This window comes from Anastrepha obliqua, chromosome 3 (assembly GCF_027943255.1).
Source record: "Anastrepha obliqua isolate idAnaObli1 chromosome 3, idAnaObli1_1.0, whole genome shotgun sequence".
NCBI lineage: Eukaryota > Metazoa > Arthropoda > Insecta > Diptera > Tephritidae > Anastrepha > Anastrepha obliqua.
The window spans coordinates 135,642,994-135,664,076 of record NC_072894.1 but is presented as its reverse complement, the minus strand read 5'-3'; the positions used below and the strand labels follow the sequence as shown (position 1 = coordinate 135,664,076).

Here is a 21,083-nt window from a genome sequence, read left to right as displayed (position 1 = left end):
TATTTTTCTCTTTCTTTTGTAGGGATTGGAAATTCGAACATCCACAAAAGAAGAAGGGCGCTGGTTACTCCATACGCTTGACACGCGTTGGCAAGAACTCGCTGTTCTCCAGAGAAATATTATACTCGCTAATTTTGTCGAATGTGCTGTCCTTGCTATTGGGCGCCGGATTAGGGTAAGTATGCACGAAACTTATGATTTGGCTTCAACAGCAATAACACCGCGTTACACACATTCTGTCCTATGAACCAAATATACTTTTTCGGGAAGGGGATAAAAAATAAAAATACACGTGTATATAAAAATACACGGCGATTTTCATGTACACGTCACAATTTTTTTTTTTGTATTTTATAACTTTAAACGAGCAATTCTTGTATGCATATCTGTATAGCCACACGATCTCAGGATTATCTTAACGGATTTGAATGAAATTGAGCACACAGATAGTGTATCACATTCCTAGACTTTTCACCTAGGTGTTGCCACTGACAATGTTTCACAGGGTTGCCACCTGTTCGAAATTAAAAAAAAAAATTGCATGAGATATGCCGATGTGGGCATTAAAAGAAAGGTATTTCACTCCGCATTACAATAGAGATATAAAACTCCGAATTTTTTTATTAATTTTATTATATTAAAATTAAAAATTGTTACATTAAAAATTTTAATGCTTTTAAAGAAACTTAGGCCTTTTATTTTTGCGTTTGTAAGCATGTGTGTCAGTATCGTGACAAATAGACCAACAGTATTCGCCAAGCATATGCGTAATGTCTTGTCCTTTAAAGCGCTTTTCAATAGCCGCAATGTCCTGGTGGAACCTTTCGCCATGTTCATCGCTACAAGCTCCTAAATAACCAGGGAAACAATCTAAATGATTGTGAAGGAAATGGATCTTTAGCGACATTAATATGCCCATTTCGCCATGTGCCGAAATCATTTCTGCAACAATATTTTTATAATTGTCAGCTCGTTTGTTGCCAAGAAACGCTAATGGTAGATTTTCTATACTTTCTACGCCTACTTTGTAGCATGTTCGCGGCTTCCACTTCCATGTACACAAAAAGCAATGGTGGGTTGGAAATCCACGCTTAACACCCATGAGTAATCAGACCACTTTTAGATCGCAGCATATTTTCCAATTATGCTCTTGGTAGTTTATCAGCTGTAATATTAATTCCATGCCTTCGTATGTTTCTTTGAGGTTGGTGGCATATGCGATCGGGACAGCTGGATGTTTGTTACCGATATGAAGCAGCACTACTTTAAGGCTGTTGACCGATGCATCGATGAAAAGTCGCCACTCCTCTGAAATATGAGGGTAACCAATTTTTCCAAACATCGAATCAATATCACAACAATAAGCCAGGTTTTTTTCCCGATCCTCGTGCAATTTAAAAAATTCGTCATATGGAATACTGCTACGTCGATCACGAGCGGCTGTTATTTTAAAATCAGCCGCCACTATATTCCACTGCTTAAAGCGTGATGCATAGAGTTCGGCTGTGAAATATACAGAAAGACGTTTTCGCGCAACAGAACTTAAACAATTGTCAAAGTATATGTCTCCTAGTAGCGCAACTGTCGGATGATCGGAACTTCCGGAACTGTAACAAACACACAAACGGCACAGAGTGTGTTGTATGAAACAATAAATTCTGTGGTCATAAGCAATAATCGTCTAAGTCGTTAACTTTGCTTCCGAGATAAATAGCTTTTTATATTCAGAAGCGTTTCTGAGAAATGTATTAGGAGGTTGAATTAGTTTTAAAGCTGACACACAGATGGCGCTATTTATCACTTTATCGCGTTGGCAATACTGAATATATATTCATGACAAAGCCTCATCCCTAGGCTTCATGATTCAATTATTAAAGGTTTGCTCACTAGTGACACTCGAATTTTGACACTCCCTTACAAAAGGTTGTATTTAAGAAGGTGCATAAAAAAGAAAAAATTCAATCCTTTTTGGTAAAAATGGTAGCAAAATAGTATTTTGTTACTTAAATGGAAACAAGCTGCGAACGGTTTAAAAAATAAATTTTAATTAATATTTGAATGTAAATAATGGTACAAATAGAAGTGATTAGCGGAAATTGCCTAGTCTAATATTAAAACAAGAAATTATTTCACATAGTCCAAGATTTTATTTTGTGAATTAATTTTTAAATTTAAAACCAATCGCGACGTTTCGCCAATATGAAACTATTTTGTGAAAAATAAATAAATAATTGGCACGTACAATTCTGTTAGGTGTTTCGCCGAGATCCTCCTCCTATTTGTAGCGCGCGCTCCACAATTGGAAGGCCCTACAGTTTAAAGCCAATTCCGGTAGATGGTTTTTTATGAGAAGCTCTTTCATACTGGTACTGTGCTTTTTTAAGCCTCCTCTGGACACTTCATCCATCCATAGGAAGGGGGGCTCATTGGAAACAAGTTCTGCCAACTTTTTTATAATGAGGTCTGCAACGTAATCGATTACGTTGGGACTATTCAATAATTCTCCCTTCTGTTACTCTTTAGCAAACGCTACCTCTTTGCAAAACATGAGTTCCGTTTAAATCACCACATCATAAAAAATAAAGCTTTGTAAATTCTCCATCTCGATCTCGGATTGCGTCAAATACTCTATCATGTCCTGACTTTAGCGGTATCTATTTCATGTCTTACTACCATAGTCTTGAACATACCGATGAAAACTCTTGAGCGAATTGTTGCTGGTAAGCAGTCCATTTTGAAAATGAAATGTTTTTCTACAAATTTTACTTTTCCTCCACTTTTAGTCAAAATTTCTAGAGCTAGCAACCCAGTGTCTTGCTAAGGGAGCCGATTTGTCAAGAGGGAATGAGAAAGCTGCTTACTGAGCAAACCTTTTATTATTGAATCATGCCTAGGCTTTGTTTATCAGTATCTGTCATTTCGCTGAAGTATAAACAACGCAGTGTTTTCGTGCTCCGAGTATGTCAACTTTCGTGCCGTCGAAACGCAATTTGCGGGAAGCTTTGCTTTTCTGCTTCAATTTGAAAAAAAATACAGCCCAAGCCCGTGAATTGCTGCAGGAGGCCTACCCAGACCATACTCCGTCGATTTCAACATGTGAGTACTGGTTTCGACGATTCAAAAGTGGTGATTTTCACACCGAAGACAAGGAGCGTCTTGGCCAGCCCAAAAAGTTCGAGGACGCGGAATTGGGGGAATTGGTAAACGAGGACTCGTGCCAAACCCAAGAAGAGCTTGCTGAATCATTGGGCGTTGATAAATCAACCGTTTGCAAGCGTCTAAAAGCGATGGGAATGATCCAAAAGCAAGGACATTGGGTCCCGTACGAGTTGAAGCTGCGCGACGTCGAACGGCGATTTTTTACGTGCGAATTGCTGATCGAGCGACAAATTGGAAGGGTTTTTTGCATCGGGTGGTGACTGGCGACGAAAAATGGATCCACTACGATAACCCAAAACGCAAAAAATCATGGGGTTTGCCCGGCCACGCATCAACGTCGACGGCCAAGCAGAATATTCACGGCAAGAAAATCATGCTCTGCATTTGGTGGGATCAGGTCGGCGTCGTATATTTTGAGCTGCTCCAACCGGGCGAAACAATCACGGGGGATCGTTATCGACTGCAATTGATGCGTTTAAGCCGGGCATTGAAAGAAAAACGGCCGGAAACGGTAAAAAGGCACGACAAGGTTATTTTGCAACATGACAACGCTCGGCCGCATGTTGCTCAACCTGTCAAAAAATACCTTGGAACGCTTGGCTGGGAAGTGTTACCCCACCCGCCGTATAGTCCAGACATAGCTCCCTCCGATTATCATTTGTTCCGGCATATGAGTCTCGATTTGGCGGACCAGCGGTTCTCCTCGTACGAGGCTACTAAAATATGGGTTGAGTCATGGATAGCCAAGCAGCGGCCAGAATTTTGGAGAAACGGCATCCGGAAATTGCCCGAAAGATGGGCGAAAGTTGTAGCTAGCGATGGCCAATACTTCGAATAAAATATTTTGTACCGTTTTTTCACAATAAAGCCCCAAATCTTCGAAAAAAACCTTTAAAACTAATTCAACCTCCCAATAGAAAGGAGCTTTAAAAAACTGTAAATACATAATTATTGGTCATTTCAAGCGCAATGCTCAGTTAAACAATTATAATGAAACTTGCCTTTGTTTAGGAGATATTTAATAAAAAGAAATAAAAATGTTTATTGCAAACATAACATATGATATAAGAATGACTATGTTGACTAAGGCTTTTATTGTAAAAGAATTGGTTGCTGTTTGTGTGGCACATATTGAGTTAAGGAACTATTGCATATATAAATTTACCAAGATAAAGAGTTAGTCCATTTCACTAATACGAGTTTATTAAAAAAAAATGAATTTTACAAATTCATTATTTTAAACTAAATGACATTTTCCGAAAACTTATTTTTGTAATATTTATTTAAAAGTATAAGTATAATATATCAGTCGAAGTTATTCGGTTTCTGATTCAGCTTCTACTAAATCTGGATGTGCATCAGTTGAGTTATCTGTTAACAAACTTTTATAAAAGGATAAAAGGATGGATTTACAAGTGGTAGTAAATCAAGGAGATCCTTTTTCTTTTTCGAGCTGATCTTAATGTCTTGTGTTAGCATTGATATGTCGCTTATTGCTATTGAATTTACACCACGTTTTAACAAGTTCAATGTTTTAAAAGGAGCATGTTCGTGTAAAGTGGTTTTATAAAGAATTTTTGCAAAATTGCTCTTTGTAAATCTTAGCCATCTAATATCTTTCCAAAATAATTTTTCCCCATCTAGATTATTGGTTCCCCACATTAGCTTTGTTTTTAAGAAAAGCTAGAAATCAAAAAAATCGTCTAAGTTCATTTCAATTACGTTTAACCTATTTCTGAAACGTACACTTCTTATAAAATTGTACCAGTCACGTGGATGATGTATTTGTGCTTCAGTTCTTTTCTTTTTTCTTTCTATCTAAAAAATTGTGATCAATAATTTCTAAAGTGGGGTTAATTTCAAGAGCCAATGTGAACATTGCACACACGAATGAATTCTTATTTTGTTCCATACAGGAATCACTGTAAAAGATTGCATGATTAACTTGTGGAAGATTGTTTATATGTTTGAATAAGCATGATGGGATTTGATTGCCGCCACGGGCAGAAAGTGCCTCATGCCACATAAAGCAATGTGGGGTGCCAGTGGTACAGTCGCATACGGTTAAATTATAGGTCCAAAGCTGTTTTTTGTGGAAACTTATTGAGTTTCTTAAGTATGGGGTAGGCAAGCACTGCTGCAAATCAAAAGTATACACTTTAACTTTGGGATCATCGGAAGCGCAAGTTTTGTCATTTCTTTCTTACTCATATGCAAAATCTGCTTTACTCTGATGGGCTAAGAGTTCCTTTTCTAAATCACGTAGTAGAATATCATCGGATTCCTGTTTAGCAATAGCAATTCTAGCTTTAAATTTTTCGCACGTAGAACAGGTATCAAGCATTGGCTTCTTAAATTTTATATTCATGGATGTAAAACATTTTTTAATTAAATAATTATAAGAAGCGTAAAAGGCTTCTTACACTATATGTTTTGTCATATGTATATGTCTATTTAGAAAACTGCAGATACAAAATAGAAACGATTCTATTTTCGCCTGACACATAACTACATTAACCTATTCCTTAATTTTTTGGCAACATTTTTTGGAGTTATTTATTTATTGTAAGAAAAAAGCAAATAAATTGAACTACTTAAAGCATTGGAAGTCATACGACAATACGTGAATGTGTAAAAAGAATGACAAAACAAAGTATACATTTGGGCCAGGGATAATTCCGCATGTAAGTATTGGCAACTTGTATCTCTCCCGGTATAGTGACTTTCGTATTTTGGAAAGCTGTTTATGTGGTCCCTTACATGTTGAACTTTATCATCCGTAAGTCTATTTTTTCCTTCACCTGATCCACGCTTATCAACAAGGTCACTGTTAGGATAGTGTAATTTCTTCTTTAAAACAGTTGTGACGAAACTGGCACTCTCATCAAAACACTACAGGAAGCATTTTTGGCATACCTGCACTCTTCGGTCTTCAAACTCAACATAATAAGCAGCCTGAAATTTTCGCTCACGTGATCTTTCAGGGTGTTTTTGTCGTTGATTTCAATTAAGGAAGCAAAGAACAAAATTCTCTGATTGTACGTACCCAACGACCAATATTTATTAAAAATGCTTTTCTGAAATGCAAGCGGAACCTTTGATTTGCACTTCATGCGACAATCAATAATAAGAGGTCTCAATTTTCTTTCCGACACAACAACACCCTTTACATTAACATATCCCTTTCCCAAGTTCCGTCTTGTGCGTGATTCTTTCCTCGAATAAGCTCTTTGGGATGTAGTCGGGGCCTCGTTGAGCAGTTCATCATCATCTAAATTGCTACTATTTCCATTATTAGTAGAAGTTGAGTCCTCATAGTCGGAATCTAGGACTGAGTCATCACTGTCAAAACGGAGATTTTCCTGTAAATTTGATTTATCTGCCTCATTCTCACTGCATAGTGGAGTATTAGAAGCATTTGTTAGTAAATCAGCCCCACTGCCCTCTAAAAACGACATGTGACTGCTTTCATCATAACCTATTAATTGCAAAAATTTAAGCAACTTAGCAAAGCTATTTGTTTGTTCAATCTTACCAGTTACATTTACTTCGTTTTCCATTTCATTAATTTTAAATATTTTTATTAATTGCTTTATTATATTTTTTTAGTTCAGAAAATATTCCATTTAACCGAAACTTTTCTTTCTGACCTCTTATAACCTCTGCATTAATCACAGGAAATTGCTTAACTCAAATGATTTTAAAATGGCGCTTTAGGCATACCAATCTAACTGCACTTTGAAAAAAGAATAAGAGCATATGTCATTCGCATTTGTCGCGTATGAAGATATAGCTCTCTTAAAAACTCACAACAAAAATGCATTAACAACTTTTGAAGAGATAGTGCATGCTTATATATATTTTCAATTTGTAATAAACACTCACCTTCACGTTGGCTCTTATGTCAGCTCTCTTGTGTATGACAAACTTAAAAAAAAATTAGGTGCTAAAACAACTTAAGTTATTATAGACCATTTAAATATAACAGTATTGTAATTGACCATCTTCTTAAGTATACTTAGACTCATATAGTAAATGCATTAGCGCTTCGTTGCGAGTTAGGCTAATATGTTTTTATTAATATTTACTAAAGTGGTGCACAAGTCGACATATATGTGCTTTCAAGTCATTTGCTAAATTCACACAACAATGCAGTGTTTTGTTCTCAACTAACAGTAACAGGCAATAGCAGCTAGAGAGAAAACCAAATCATGCTTTTGTATGACTTGTTTCTCTCTCAGCATTGTCACAACACACATATTTCGGCAAGATAGCAATAAAAGCAATGACACTGAAAGGCAATGAAAAACAATTCAATTCAAACAAGTGAATTGTGTCAAATGTGGATTATTTACTTACATGAATTCCTGATATTTTAAAATCAAATAGGCAGTTAATGTTTGGTATGATGGTTTTGTAGAATAAAAATTAAATTCTGATTAATATTTTAATATAACTTACACTTTGCCTGCAAATATTCTTCTGCGCACTTTATTGGCTTTTAAATTTACTAAAAGCTGTCTTATTTCATAACTTCAATAGCTTTAAAAATTATTAATCGAAAGTTTACCGTTATTTATTAATATTCTCCCCTTAATACGCAAAAGTGCGCGGGGAGCGAAGAAATGTGTATGTTTGCAATTTTCATACATCTCGAAGGGGTGCTAATACACACTACGTACATACATACATATGACACCAATTCACACATTGTACTTGATGTCTTTCGGCAAGGCTTGTATGAGAATGTTTTTCTACCATTGCCATGCAAGCATATAAGCAGCGTCGTGCAATTCGTGCACTGTCGATAGAGCCGAAGTAGTATTGCTTGTTGAAGACAGTTTTTCTTCGTTGCTGTTCAAGTTGTGTGCCTACATTGCTTTTTGTCATCACAAACAGTGTCACATGCAATGTGTGAATTGTTGCTTTGTAATAAACAAGTCATTTGTGCACCACTTTAATATTTACACTAAAAAAAATAGTTAGAGTGATAGGAACTTCGCGTAAATATACAGTTTTATTAGTTGAATATGCTAGTATACATAATTCATTTCTTTCTTAAGTCGACTTAGGCGATTATTGCTTATGACCATTGAATTAAAGGTTAATAAGTTGTTTAAAAATTTGGAGTCCCTTCAAGTTATGCCGAAAATTCAGAAACAATTTTTTTTTAGAAAAAAAAATTCAAGAAAATCCGAGAATTGATAAAATTTTTTTTTTTTAATTTTACATAATAAAAACATTTCCACGAGTCTGCCTGCAGAAATTCAGCGCGATTGGATCACGGAAAAAGGGTTAAAAATTGGTCCAAAGTTTTTCACACAGGCGTATTACGAGCTCTATATTTTATACATAAAAAACAAAATTCTGACGTGTACATGAAAATCGCCGATACACATGTATTTTTATTTTTTCTCCCCTTTCCGAAAAAGTATATTTGGTTCATAGGACAGAAAAAAAGTTCGTTTTTGTAACGCAGTGTAATTATGATTTTATTTTGTTTCCTCTTTTTACAGGTTATGGCTCAGCAGGCGTGGTATTCTCTTGACCCGAGTCGTCATTGACTGAACTAAATGTTAAAGTGAAGTGATTTATACACATATTATTCTAATATTATTATTTTAATCGATGCAGAAAGCAGAAACAAAACGGAAGGAGCGAAAGTTAAAATAAACAACGTTTAAATATTTTTAATAAATAAAGAGTAAAACAAGAGCAAAATGCAATTGAAAAAAAGTTAAGGAGTTATCAAACACCGCAAATAGAAGCGAGCGCAGATAATACAAAAATAAGTAAAAATATTTTCATACCACAAAACAATAAATATTCTTGAAATGCAATGAGGATATTTATAGCGAAGAATAAGAGTAAAAAAACGTTTTTTTCTTTTTGAATTTACTTTTAAATACAAATTTTACAAAAGTGATGATATATTTACATACACATAATTACAACAACCATTCATATGGATCGACATAATCATGTGTATTGCACAGAAGTTGGGCGAGCGATAGCCAGCTATGATAATCAGCCAATTTAAAATCGTTGTAGACGGTGAAAGATCACTTTGTTGCAAGTTTTTGTGTAAAAATGCGAACAAAACCAATTAGTAAGATACTTTAAAAGCTACATAAAATACTGATGATTAGCGTTGTGTGCTTTGGGCGAGTTTAAATTGATTGGTCGTATGGAAGCTGATCAGTAAATGAATTTGAAAATATACTAAATAGCTTATGCGTGTGTGTGTTTGACTAATCACACATATGCAAAGCGACAATTTAAACATGGTAACGAAAAGTAAAAGCAAACACTAAAACAATTCGATTAATATATTTACATACAAATGGACTAACTGATTGCAACGTGCAACACAAGCGTGGGCTCAGGACTTTTTATTACAATATGTATTATCCCAATTTTTCGAACCTAAAATGCGATTGAATATTTTTACGAGGAATGCTTTGTATATGATCTTTTTTACAATTTTCATTAAACAAAAAAATATCTAAACTATTTTAATATTTTTACCAAAAAATGAGAAAGAAAAGAAAGGCATTAGCAATTAGTATTAACCGTATTTTAGTAGTAGAAAAAAATGAAAAAAGAAAGGAAAATCAGAAAAAAATGTAAGATTTCATGTACTATATTTGTCATATACTTGCGTACTTTCTTTAGAAGTAGAAATTCGTATATCTTATAGTTTCTTGCGCTTCTTATTTGTTGCTCCTTTTCTATAGAATTTGCGCTGAGTTCCAGTTATATGAATTTCTTGTATTTTTTGTTTTATTTTTGTGTTTTCTATTTATATACATACATATATGTACATGTAACTATGTATGTATATTTGGTGCTCGCCGTTGTCGAGTTTACCAATACCACCAGAACGCGTTTGCTTTTTTCTAGATTTTAGTCTAATTAAGTCGTGAGGGTATTTCCTCCACAACATTTGCATACATATATTATATTTATCAAAAAAAAAAAAAAAAAAAAATCGATTATAATTTCATTTAAATTAAAATTGTAATATTGTAATTGAATTTAATTGAAAAACAAGACGAATTCGAAAATATCGTACAGTTACGCATAATAAACCCCTTACCCTATATACAATTACTATATAACATATATTTACATACATATGTATATGCATAATTATATTATTAAAAATATTATAGACTTTTTTGATAAACTAAAGAAAAGAAACATGGAAATAAGTATGAGAAATGCAATAAAAAAAATTAAATAACCGAAAAGGAAACGTTGATATTTTAACTTGTATTTTTTCATTGCTTGTGTGGTTTCCATTATGCAGAACGCAAAAAAAAGCAATTATTAATTAAAAATGTATTAAAAATCGTAACAGGATAAAATATTCTCCATACATCTTTCCACCGACAGTTGGATCTACTTTGCCGAAATGACGCAGGTTTATATTTGGCCAAAGACTCTGAATATATTTACTTTACGAATTTATAACAGTAAGTCTGTTCATGTAAAAATTATCCAGCAACTCAATTTCCGAGAATTCGCTCTCGAAGATAAAAATATCATCAAAGAAAGTACATGGTCGATAAATTAGTTGCAATTTGCAAGTTTACCGAACAGCTGATTAAATTGTTAACGTGGAAAAGTCACAAAAATTAAAAAAATTCGTATTAAATTAAAAAAAAAAATTAACCAAATAAAATGCAAAATAACGAGCTTAGCTCCACATGATTTTATTTTGTCCACAATTATTTGTACCATTTCATCATCGCTGTCAGATGAAGAACATTAGCATTTGTATTATTGTGGCAATCACAGCTTTCTTCATATTTTCCTTGCTCCCTTCTACTTGTGCAAATTAGTTAATAACTAAGAAGTACAAGCATAAAACACAAAAGATACCTTCCATGCTTTTGACTTATATTTTGAAAACTGCAGCAACGGTGTCTGGAGGATGTGCTTCAGAAGTGCATACCTCCATATCATTAGCCGAGTCCTATTTAATATGTGACTTCAAACAAACTTTATAAATTTTATCTAAAATATGATATATTTACTTATAATATCCATTTGAAAAGCTCCTCATAAAAACACCCAAAAAGAGTGTACGCGCCAATTATATATATATATATATATATAATATTATAATATAATAATATATATTATATATATAATATATATCCATTTTAATCACCTTTTTTTATTTGTATTTATTTTTTCTTTGCGATCAGCTGTTTTTCTCACTTGCAATTTCCTCTCAAAATGAAATGTCATTTTGCTCTCCCACTTTCCCCTACCTTACAAATCTTTTGGATACGTGAAAACTTGATAATTGGTAACATTGTTACAAATTATTTTCTTCATGCGCAGACCTAATAAACTCTTCCAAACATGCTTTTTAAAAAATGTTGCTGTAGTGGCCGTATAAATATGTAGCTAATATTGCTACTGCAAACTGCACTGCCGTAAAGAATATAGAATTTAATTGAGAATGTGTCCATTTTGGACAATGAACTTCCAAGAATAGTCGATTTGGTGTACCATCATCAGCTTAGAAATGACAGGCAGGTAAGTATCCAACACAATAGTACATGGACACAAAAGCCACGTTAATTATATACAAGAAATTTCATCATATCATCGTTTCAGTTGAATTTTTATTTTGCATTCAACATTTTTATCACCTATTCTACTACCTAATGTTTAACATGTATATGGTATATTAATCTTATGGTGAAATGAAAGATGTATTTTTATTTAACATATTGCTACTATCTCGTCTTGAGAAAAAGTTCGTATGTTTCCAGATCGCTCTTGGCCACATGGCGCACGAATTGATAATCATTGCCACTGACTAAATCTTTTGGAGAGATATACAAATCCTTTTCGGGGTCGTATTGTGCGCGACCAAGTGTAACAAGGAATTCATGACGTTGGCGTAGACGAAATTCGCGTGATGAGAGCACTTCAGGAAATTGTATTAACATATCATGGGATAACTGCATCGTTTGGTGTGCATAAGCAAACCGTTCAACAAGCTCGTCTGATTCTGCAAAATTTCATAGTAAAATTAAATTTAAAAGTAATAACATGAAATTCAATTATAAGTTTAATCAACTCACTCATCATCCATAATTTAGGCTTGTTCAAGAGCAAACATTTTATTTCATCATCATCGAATCCCATTTCTTCGCGTATACAAAATGTCGATTGGCGTATATGATCCATATTGTAAGTTATCAAACGAGGTTGTTTACTCGTCAAAAAGCGCACATCATCACCGCTCAGTCGAAATTCTTTTTGAAAATGTCCCAGTCGCCGATCAATACGTCGTGTCGAGAACATTAACCAGAAGGGATTGCGTGTAAAAATTCGTTGCCGCTGAGCGGGCGTAAAATTTTTCGATTCTAAATACTTAACTCGCGTTTGCAAATTATCTATATCCACTTTAAAGAATAAGGGATTTTTCGTAATGAATTCGCCAAAAACTTCTGCTGGTACGCCTTGATCTTGTAAGAAAAAAAGATGTGGTTTACAATCCTTGTCAAATTCTAAGCTGAGTAGAAATTTGGCCAATCCTTTTCGTTTTTCAATACTGTGTAAATTTACACCGAGTTTTATGAACTGCTGAAGCGTAGGGGATTTGTCCACATATGCAGCGAAATTGAAGGTGGGCACATAGTCTTTTTTGGCTTCACCAACTGCCAATGACCGGTCATCATTCTCTAAACCCTCATCGCTGGTTGGCAAACGTGATTTTTGAACTGAACTATTGTCTGTCGTAGCATCATCTATTGCATGCAGCTTTTCCAGCTGTCTCAATTCCTCTTTTAAATATTTATTTACTGCTTCCGTAATGCGGCTATGTCCAATCTGCTCAGTTTGCGCTGATTGTGTAAATTGCCCATCATGCAACTCATCAACTTCCTGTGATACGAGTTTTTCTGACCGTTGTCTTGGCTGATTACGTAACTCACGCACAATTAGCGGAACATAGCAGGTAGTTTTAACTTTATTTTTAGCAATTTTCGCTAAAAAATTAAAGTTCCTTACAATTAACATTTTAGCGTGCAAATGATACCATAACAACAATCAGCTGTTTTTGGCCATGGTTAAATATGTATGTGTATGCATATTTTCTCAAGGCAGAGTTGCATTTAAATGTACCTTAAAGAACTTAAAGTGGACAACATCCCTAAAATGACGCAAGAATATAAAAGCGGCACCAGCCGAGAACAGTCACTTTGATTTAAATTTAAACCTTCGTTAAGCACCTTTTTTAAAACCTTCGGGTTTGCACATGGGTGTGGGACCATTTTTAAAAGGTTATATCCATAAATCGATAGAAAATTAAATTTAAGGAGCTACCTGGAAGCTCAAGTTCAAAATCGAAAACATTTGGCCAGACCCGAGTGCCTAACGAAGGGTTAAACTTATCAAGCTCATACTGCAGCGCTTGAAAGTCTCCAAAATTTTTCATTACGAATTAAACTAGTAAACAAAAAATAAAGATCGATTTTTTTTTAACAATTAATTGTCGGTTTATTTTCTCGAACATCTGAAAAATATTTCTTAAGGCCGCCATATTGTTAATTTTGCAAATCAAAACTTCGATCAGGCACAAGATTATCTATTAATAAAACTAATTTCTCTTGTCCGATTTTTTTTAGATGAATCTCCAAGGACTTGTGATGATCACCGCAAGGACTTCTGGAGAAACGGGCTCCACACAACCAGCGATAACTTTTAGAATTATTAATTTTTTTTTTTGAAATTTTGTAAAGTCAAGGCCAGACATGATGTATTAATGCTATTTTTTATTTTTGTAAAATAAAGCAAAATCATCATTTTTTTGGGCCTTTGACTACCCTTGCCCCTTTAAGGCAGTAGAGTAAATATTTTACCTACGTTACAGCCCTTGTGATGGAGCAATCTTATAGTCTATTATTTTTGCATCTATTTATGAAACTCTATCAGAACCGGTAATTATACAGAAGAGCGGCCCTTCAGAAAATCAATATTTTTGTAAAATTTTTTCAATGATATCAATAAAATGTATTGTAAAAGAGTGTTTAAGATCGGGGGAACTATACTTTTATGTAGGATTTACTGTTAATATGAATATCAAATCCGGCGGGCGACACAACAAGAATTACCGCTTGAACATTATATAAGTGTTTTGAAATGTTGTCCAACTCCGGCTACGCAATCCACAGTATTTTTGCGTAAAACTCCTTTTCGCGTGGGCGGCCTTCGGCCGCGCTTCAAAAAAATAACCCTCATCAGTCCAACTCCGGCTACGCAATCCACAGTATTTTTGCGTAGAACTGCTTTTCGCGTGGGCGGCCTTCGGCCGCGCTTCAAAAAAATAACCCTCATCAGTCCAACTCCGGCTACGCAATCCACAGTATTTTTGCGTAGAACTCCTTTTCGCGTGGGCGGCCTTCGGCCGCGCTTCAAAAAAATAACCCTCATCAGTCCAACTCCGGCTACGCAATCCACAGTATTTTTGCGTAGAACTCCTTTTCGCGTGGGCGGCCTTCGGCCGCGCTTCAAAAAAATAACCCTCATCAGTCCAACTCCGGCTACGCAATCCACAATATTTTTGCGTAGAACTCCTTAAACACTCTTTTACAATACATTTTATTGATATCATTGAAAAAATTTTACAAAAATATTGATTTTCTGAAGGGCCGCCGGATTTGATATTCATATTAACAGTAAATCCTACATAAAAGTATAGTTCCCCCGATCTTAAACACTCTTTTACAATACATTTTATTGATATCATTGAAAAAATTTTACAAAAATATTGATTTTCTGAAGGGCCGCTCTTCTGTATAATTACCTCAGAACCATTTATTGTTTAAAATTTAGAATTGAATGCGAAAAGAAATATAATAGAAATCGAAATTTTATAGAACACTTTTATTTAGAGTTTTCAACTTGTAAATCTAATTTTGCCTAGCCGGCACAGCAACACTGTTACTGACGTTTCAATCAAGTGACATTCCAATCAGAAGCTATTGTTTTCCTATAGTGATTTGGTTCATTTTCTACTTTGTTGCATTTGTTGTATTATTATATATGGTTTTTTGTTTTTTCTTTTAATTTAACACTTAGTTTTTGCGTTGTGTTGTAGTTCTCCAAGGATCTATTTTCCAAAAAAACTTAAATAAGTACAATAGAAATGGATAAATTACGACGAGTTCTTAACGGAAATGATTCCACCCCGGAAGAGGAGAGCAGTATTATCACACAGGTGAGGGAATATTTCCAAGTAACTCGATTTGCATATTTAAATTATACAATTTATGAAATTGGCATGAAAGTATTTAATGAACTATCGTTATAAAATTGGAATGCGCAATGCTTATATTGGAAAAAAGATAATCGCTTATTGCCGCAGCTGCTGACTCAACAAGTAGCCACCAGTTGCTGTGGGTGCTAAAGCTTGTTTTTGAGAATATGGAGACTAATTAAGCATTTCAAAGAAAAATAATGAAAAACATAATATCCTCGTTGCATTATTTGTGACATGACAGGCGGAAATCTCTAAAAAACTGTTTATGAGCATGTAAATAATTGCATTCGTGGGCGTTTACGGCATAAGCTTATGGGAGACGGGTATGTATGCAAAGGAGATCTGTATGCTGATAGGAACATCAAAGCTGAGAGTGTCTGGGCTTAGAGATATGCCACTGTGCTTGTATATACATGTATGTATATACGCTTATTTGTATACATCTATAATATTACTATTTGTTTTATTTAAGGTATTATATATAAAAATTTCTAAAGAATTATTTCGAAAACATTCCATTCCAGATTAATGAGATGTCAACGCTCAGCTGGTCGACACGCATCAAAGGCTTTTGCATTTGCTTTGTACTTGGCATCTTACTGTCGTTTCTCGGCTCGTTGGCACTCTTTCTACACCGCGGCATAGTTGTGTTTGCGGTCTTTTATACGCTCGGTAATATAATATCAATGGCGAGGTAGGTGTACAAATATACAATTTATTTACGCTCTAAATGCAATATATTGCATACACTTCATATTTATCAATCTCTGTTTACAGTACCTGCTTTCTCATGGGCCCAGTTAATCAAATTAAAAAAATGTTTTCATCCACACGCTTAATAGCCACTTGCATTGTACTTGTATCTATTGTTATGACCTTTATAGCTGCTATTGTGGTATATATTCATACATATTTGAATTTTGTAAATAATTTTTATTTGAAAATATTTTTTTTTTCTCGTTGTCAATCACAAAACAGCTCCATAAAGCCGGCCTCACATTAATTTTCATCATTATCCAATCATTAGCTATGACCTGGTATTCACTTTCCTATATACCATACGCTCGCGATGCGGTAAAGAAAACAGTATCTGCTTGTCTTGACGTGTAAGCAACAATAATGTGGAATGCAATGCTTTGTGCTTCGGCGCAATCGCAACAAGCGATTCATTATATTCAGCTAAGTAATTTCGTTTAGAAGTTTGCTAGTATTATATAGTTTCTTTGTATTAGCTTCACTAATTTATTTAAGAAAATTGCAATTATTGTTCATTCACAAAAATTTTAAGAAACTTCAGTTGGGAGGTATTAACAATTTATTTAAACTTTTACAGTTTTATTGTGTCGAAATTAGTTCTATATGTACGTCGCTGCAAGCTACAGTGTATGTATGTTTATAATCGCAGCGATAATGTAAATAGGAACATTGTCCACTAACGCTAAGTGCTATATGACAATATTAAATTTGCAAAAAAAGCAAGAAAAGTGTTTGACTAAAATTCACGATCAATAAACAATAGAATATTTACTACGAAACTGTAACTATATTTATGATAATCTCTACTACACCTGCTGTTGAGTAAGGAAAGCTTATACTGTCTATTCTACACAAAACTGATATGTACTTTGCAAGGCGCATTAATTAAAGGCGGTGGCACTAGACCAACAACAATGTTTTGTACGTTTGGTTGTCACGGCAAAGTATTGGAAAAGTAGAAAACAAAAAATTAATTCGCCTTGTTATATTCTGTGCCGACACCCACATGGACACAGCAAAAGAAAAAAAATATGATTTACTATAATAACATCACCTTTAAAAGATTCGCCTTGGTATTTTGGAAAAAAATAAATGAAATATAAAATTTATTTTTTTTTTCTATGGCGATGGATTTTATATGTACGTTTAGCTTACTTTTAGTGTAAAACGACTACAGCGGATGAAAGTTTGTTATCCATATATAACAGAATATACATATAAATACATATGTACATATATAAATGTAGATCTACCTGTATTATTCGCTGGAAACTGCTATCAATGGCTTGTGTAACTTAATTTACTATTTACGCATAAAACTCAGCAAAATTTTCGGCTAGTTAGCTCTAGAATGCATACCCTGGCATTTGTACCACCAATGACATTTAAACCGTAGTATCTTTAACTTTTGCGGCCGCCGTAGCCGAATGGGTTGGTGCGTGATTACCATTCGGAATTCGAATCTCGGTGAAACACCAAAATTAAGAAAAACGTTTTTCTAATAGCGGTCACCCCTCGGCAGGCAATGGCAAACCTCCGAGTGTATTTCTGCCATGAAAAAGCACCTCATAAAAATATCTGCCGTTTGGAGTCGGCTTAAAACTGTAGGTCCCTCCATTTGTGGAACAACATCAAGACGCACACCACAAACACCCAAAAGGGTGTACGTGCCAATTATATATATATATATCTTAAACTTTTTCTAACTTATTGACTAACGTTTGACTTTTTTTGATGATAAAAATCTATTATTTCCCGTTTCGGACTTGCATGCATCGGTGAAAGTAGTATTACAGCTTTATATATATATATATATATATATATATATATATATATATATTTATTATTATTATTATTATTATTTAGTGACTGGTATGAATACCAGTACTAAAATTATGTTTGAGCATTGGCTGCAGAGGCCATCAGCTCTGTGTCGTCTGTGGGTGTCTGGATTATTTGTTATATTGTCATTTCGATAGCTTTAATGAATTTGCTTATTTTTTCGATGTTTGAATGACTGGGAATGGCGAGGATGTCGCTTATTTGTTCTGAGTTTAGTATTTCTTTTCTTGCGTTGGCGTGATTTGGACATTTGTTGAGGATGTGGTCCAATGTTTGGTTTGTGTTGCAGGTTGTACAGATAGGGTGATTTTCTTTTTTTAAGATATGTTCATGGGTCTGTGTTGTGTGGCCTAGGCGAAGGCGGGAGAAAATTCGGGATTTAAATCCGTGTATATTTGTTGGGTAGAGTGGAGGGTTTCCATTCTTATTAATATTAGAATAGTGTTCGTGCTTGTAGTTTTTTAATGATTGCCGCTGTTTGTGTATTATGGATGTATTTATATGTCGTTTTATATCGAGTCTTTCTGTTTTTGGGCTGGTTATAATTGGGGCATTGCAAGCGAATTTCGCTGCATTATCGGCATATGTATTTCCCTCGATACCTGTGTGTCCTGGGACCCACAGTAGTTTTAGTAATTTACTGTTTTTTATTAGCAAATCCCTTATTTGATTAACAGTTTCCCATTTGTTGCAAGTAGGATTACTAGTCGCTTGAATGACTGACAAACTGTCGGAGCATATTATGGTTTTCGTCTTTTTCTGGATAGATAACATCATTGCTTCGTGTATTGCCGCTGCTTCTGCCGAGAATATAGAAGAGTAAGGGAACATGGTTTTTAAACTTAAAAATATGCCATCTTCGGATGTTACGCTGAATGCAACATTGTCTTCCGTTCTAGATCCGTCAGTAAAGACTATTGACCAGCCGTTATTTTTATGGGTATAGACTTTTTCGAGAAAAAGCTGCTTAAATATTGGATTGGTGGTGTTGTCTTTTTTATGTGTATGAAGTGTGGTATCACATGTGTGAGTGCTTAATTTCCAAGGAGGATTATAATAGGAGAGTGTTTGCGGTTTTGTTTCTAAGTTATATCCGCGGGAAACATTAATGATTTTGAGTAGCGCAGGCGTAACGTTGTAGCTTCTTTTGGATGGTAGCAGTTTTTTTACGTCATCTTTTATAATTGATGTATTTAAGAAAAGTGTTTTTGGAATAAGTTTAGAGTTGATTTCTTGTATTCGTTCTTCAAGTGTAGGCAAACCAGATTCAATATGGAGGATTCTTATTGGGGTGGTGCGGAAGGCAAATAGGCTGCTTCTGATAGCTTTGTTGTATATGGGTTTTATGATATTAAGTGTAGTTTTGGATGCGGAGCCATATAAGAAAAGACCGTAGTCAATTTTGCTTATAATTATTGCTTTAGTGATGTGTATAAGTGTGTTTATGTGAACATACCCTTTGTGTGATAGGTAAGATAGTAAATTGATTCTGGGCTGCAGGTCTTTCTTTAGTTTTAGGAGATGTTTCTTCCAAGAGTAGTTTTTTGTGAATATGAGTCCTAATATACGGAGTTCTTGGACGTTTTCGATTGGTTGTTGGTTTAGTTTTATTGAGTGGGTGTGATAATCGCATTTGGTCTTTTTGCATATGTGTAGCCTTTTCGTTTTTTTGAGCGAAATTTTTGCCCCTGAAGTTATGGTCCAGTCCTCAATTTCTTTCAAAACATCTTCAAGGATTTGATTGGATTCGGAAACATCCTTCGCTTTGCATAGTAGGAAAACGTCGTCGGCGTAAGCACAGTGGTCTACAAGTTTATGTTTTAGAATTATGTTGCTGATTTCGTTAAATGCGATCGAAAAAAGTAAGACCGAGAGTGGTGACCCTTGGGGGATACCGTTCGTTAATGGATGTAGATTGGAATGAATGCCGTTTATCTTGACTCGGATTTTTCGGTTTATAAGAAAAGATTTGACGAATTTAAAAATTTTTGGTCCAACCTGCCATTGTCGAAGTTTCTCTAAAATAACATGTGCTCCTATCCTATCGAAAGCTTTTTCAAAGTCTATTGACAATATAGAGATGTGGTTGTGCGTTGATAAGGACTTTGCCACATGGTAGTCGATGTGCAACAGGGCATCCGTACATCCTCGTCCTGGTCGGAATCCGACCTGGTTGGATGAAATAAGCCTTTTTGTTTCGGTAAACCATAGCAAACGCGCCGCTACTATCTTCTCTACTAGTTTCGAGAGGCACGAAATTAGTGAGATGGGGCGGTAGGATTCAAGAAGGTTTGGCTCTTTTTGAGGTTTTGGAATGGGGATGATAGTTGCACTTTTCCAGTTTTGGGGAATGGTACCGGATTGAAAGATGTTGTTGTATAACGCTAGAAGCCTCCCTTTTGCAGATATGCTAAGGTGTTTGATCATTGGGTATGATATGCGGTCAAAGCCTGGTGTTTTGCCTTTTGTTAGCTTTAAAGTGAAAAGCATTTCCTCCATTGAGATGCTATTTTCCATTTTCTTGGCTGTTGTGTTAGTTACTTTATTTGGTGTTATGGGCGAGTTCTTAGCTAGTTTGAATTGATTAGGGAAGTTAGAATCGTTGGAACATTCGGACCAGTTACGTTATTTGTTATATTGATTATACAACCAAACGTTATGGTACTGGCCTATCTTTATGAGGTTACATGTTTGCCGGAATGAAGGTTTTGTTTCTTCGCACTAACCCAACGGCCGTTACATTTAGTGATAAGAAGTGCTCTACGAGTTATATGTTGAGACTTGTAGAAAAATTGTCCGTCTTTATATTACGGTCACTTCCACTGAATCTTGTTCGAATGGGAAAATTTTAACAATTAACATGGTAGCCAGAAAATTAAAAAAAAATTGATTTTTCTTCAACCGCGCGTAAACAACTTGCCAAACAGGAAAACACCCACTTACAGTACTCAACGCGGTATACAGAATACTATTCTATTTTTTCATTCTTGACTCCTCAAATTACTTGATCGAACGAGAGTTTTCGCCTGGTTTGACA

The 21,083-nt window shown here is 34.8% G+C and overlaps 3 protein-coding genes across 5 annotated transcripts in view; 2 read left to right on the top strand and 1 right to left on the bottom strand.

Annotated features, from left to right (window-relative positions):
* LOC129240650 (BCL2/adenovirus E1B 19 kDa protein-interacting protein 3) overlaps positions 1-10,420 on the top strand; it is a 48,693-nt gene extending 38,273 nt beyond the window's left edge. The window contains exons 6-7 of one of the 3 annotated variants that reach the window (XM_054876578.1): positions 23-175; positions 8,676-10,420. In XM_054876578.1, coding sequence (XP_054732553.1) covers positions 23-175; positions 8,676-8,727 — 205 coding nt within the window. In that variant the 3' untranslated portion in view covers positions 8,728-10,420. The remainder of the gene's footprint in view (positions 1-22; positions 176-8,675) is intronic. The other 2 variants (XM_054876579.1, XM_054876577.1) reach the window with 2 other exon arrangements.
* A 1,351-nt stretch (positions 10,421-11,771) lies between these two features.
* LOC129240841 (transcription termination factor 3, mitochondrial) lies at positions 11,772-13,255 on the bottom strand. The gene is made up of 2 exons (XM_054876866.1): positions 12,267-13,255; positions 11,772-12,193 (listed from the first exon to the last, which is right to left on the bottom strand). The coding sequence occupies exons 1-2, from the start codon at positions 13,204-13,206 to the stop codon at positions 11,916-11,918; spliced, it is 1,218 nt and encodes a 405-aa protein (XP_054732841.1). The 5' UTR covers positions 13,207-13,255; the 3' UTR covers positions 11,772-11,915.
* A 1,910-nt stretch (positions 13,256-15,165) lies between these two features.
* Positions 15,166-17,313, top strand: LOC129241162 (vesicle transport protein SFT2B). The gene is made up of 4 exons (XM_054877351.1): positions 15,166-15,406; positions 15,973-16,142; positions 16,226-16,343; positions 16,427-17,313. Exons 1-4 carry the CDS (start codon positions 15,335-15,337, stop codon positions 16,556-16,558), a joined length of 492 nt encoding a protein of 163 aa, XP_054733326.1. The 5' UTR covers positions 15,166-15,334; the 3' UTR covers positions 16,559-17,313.
* The last annotated feature ends 3,770 nt before the right edge of the window (positions 17,314-21,083 follow it).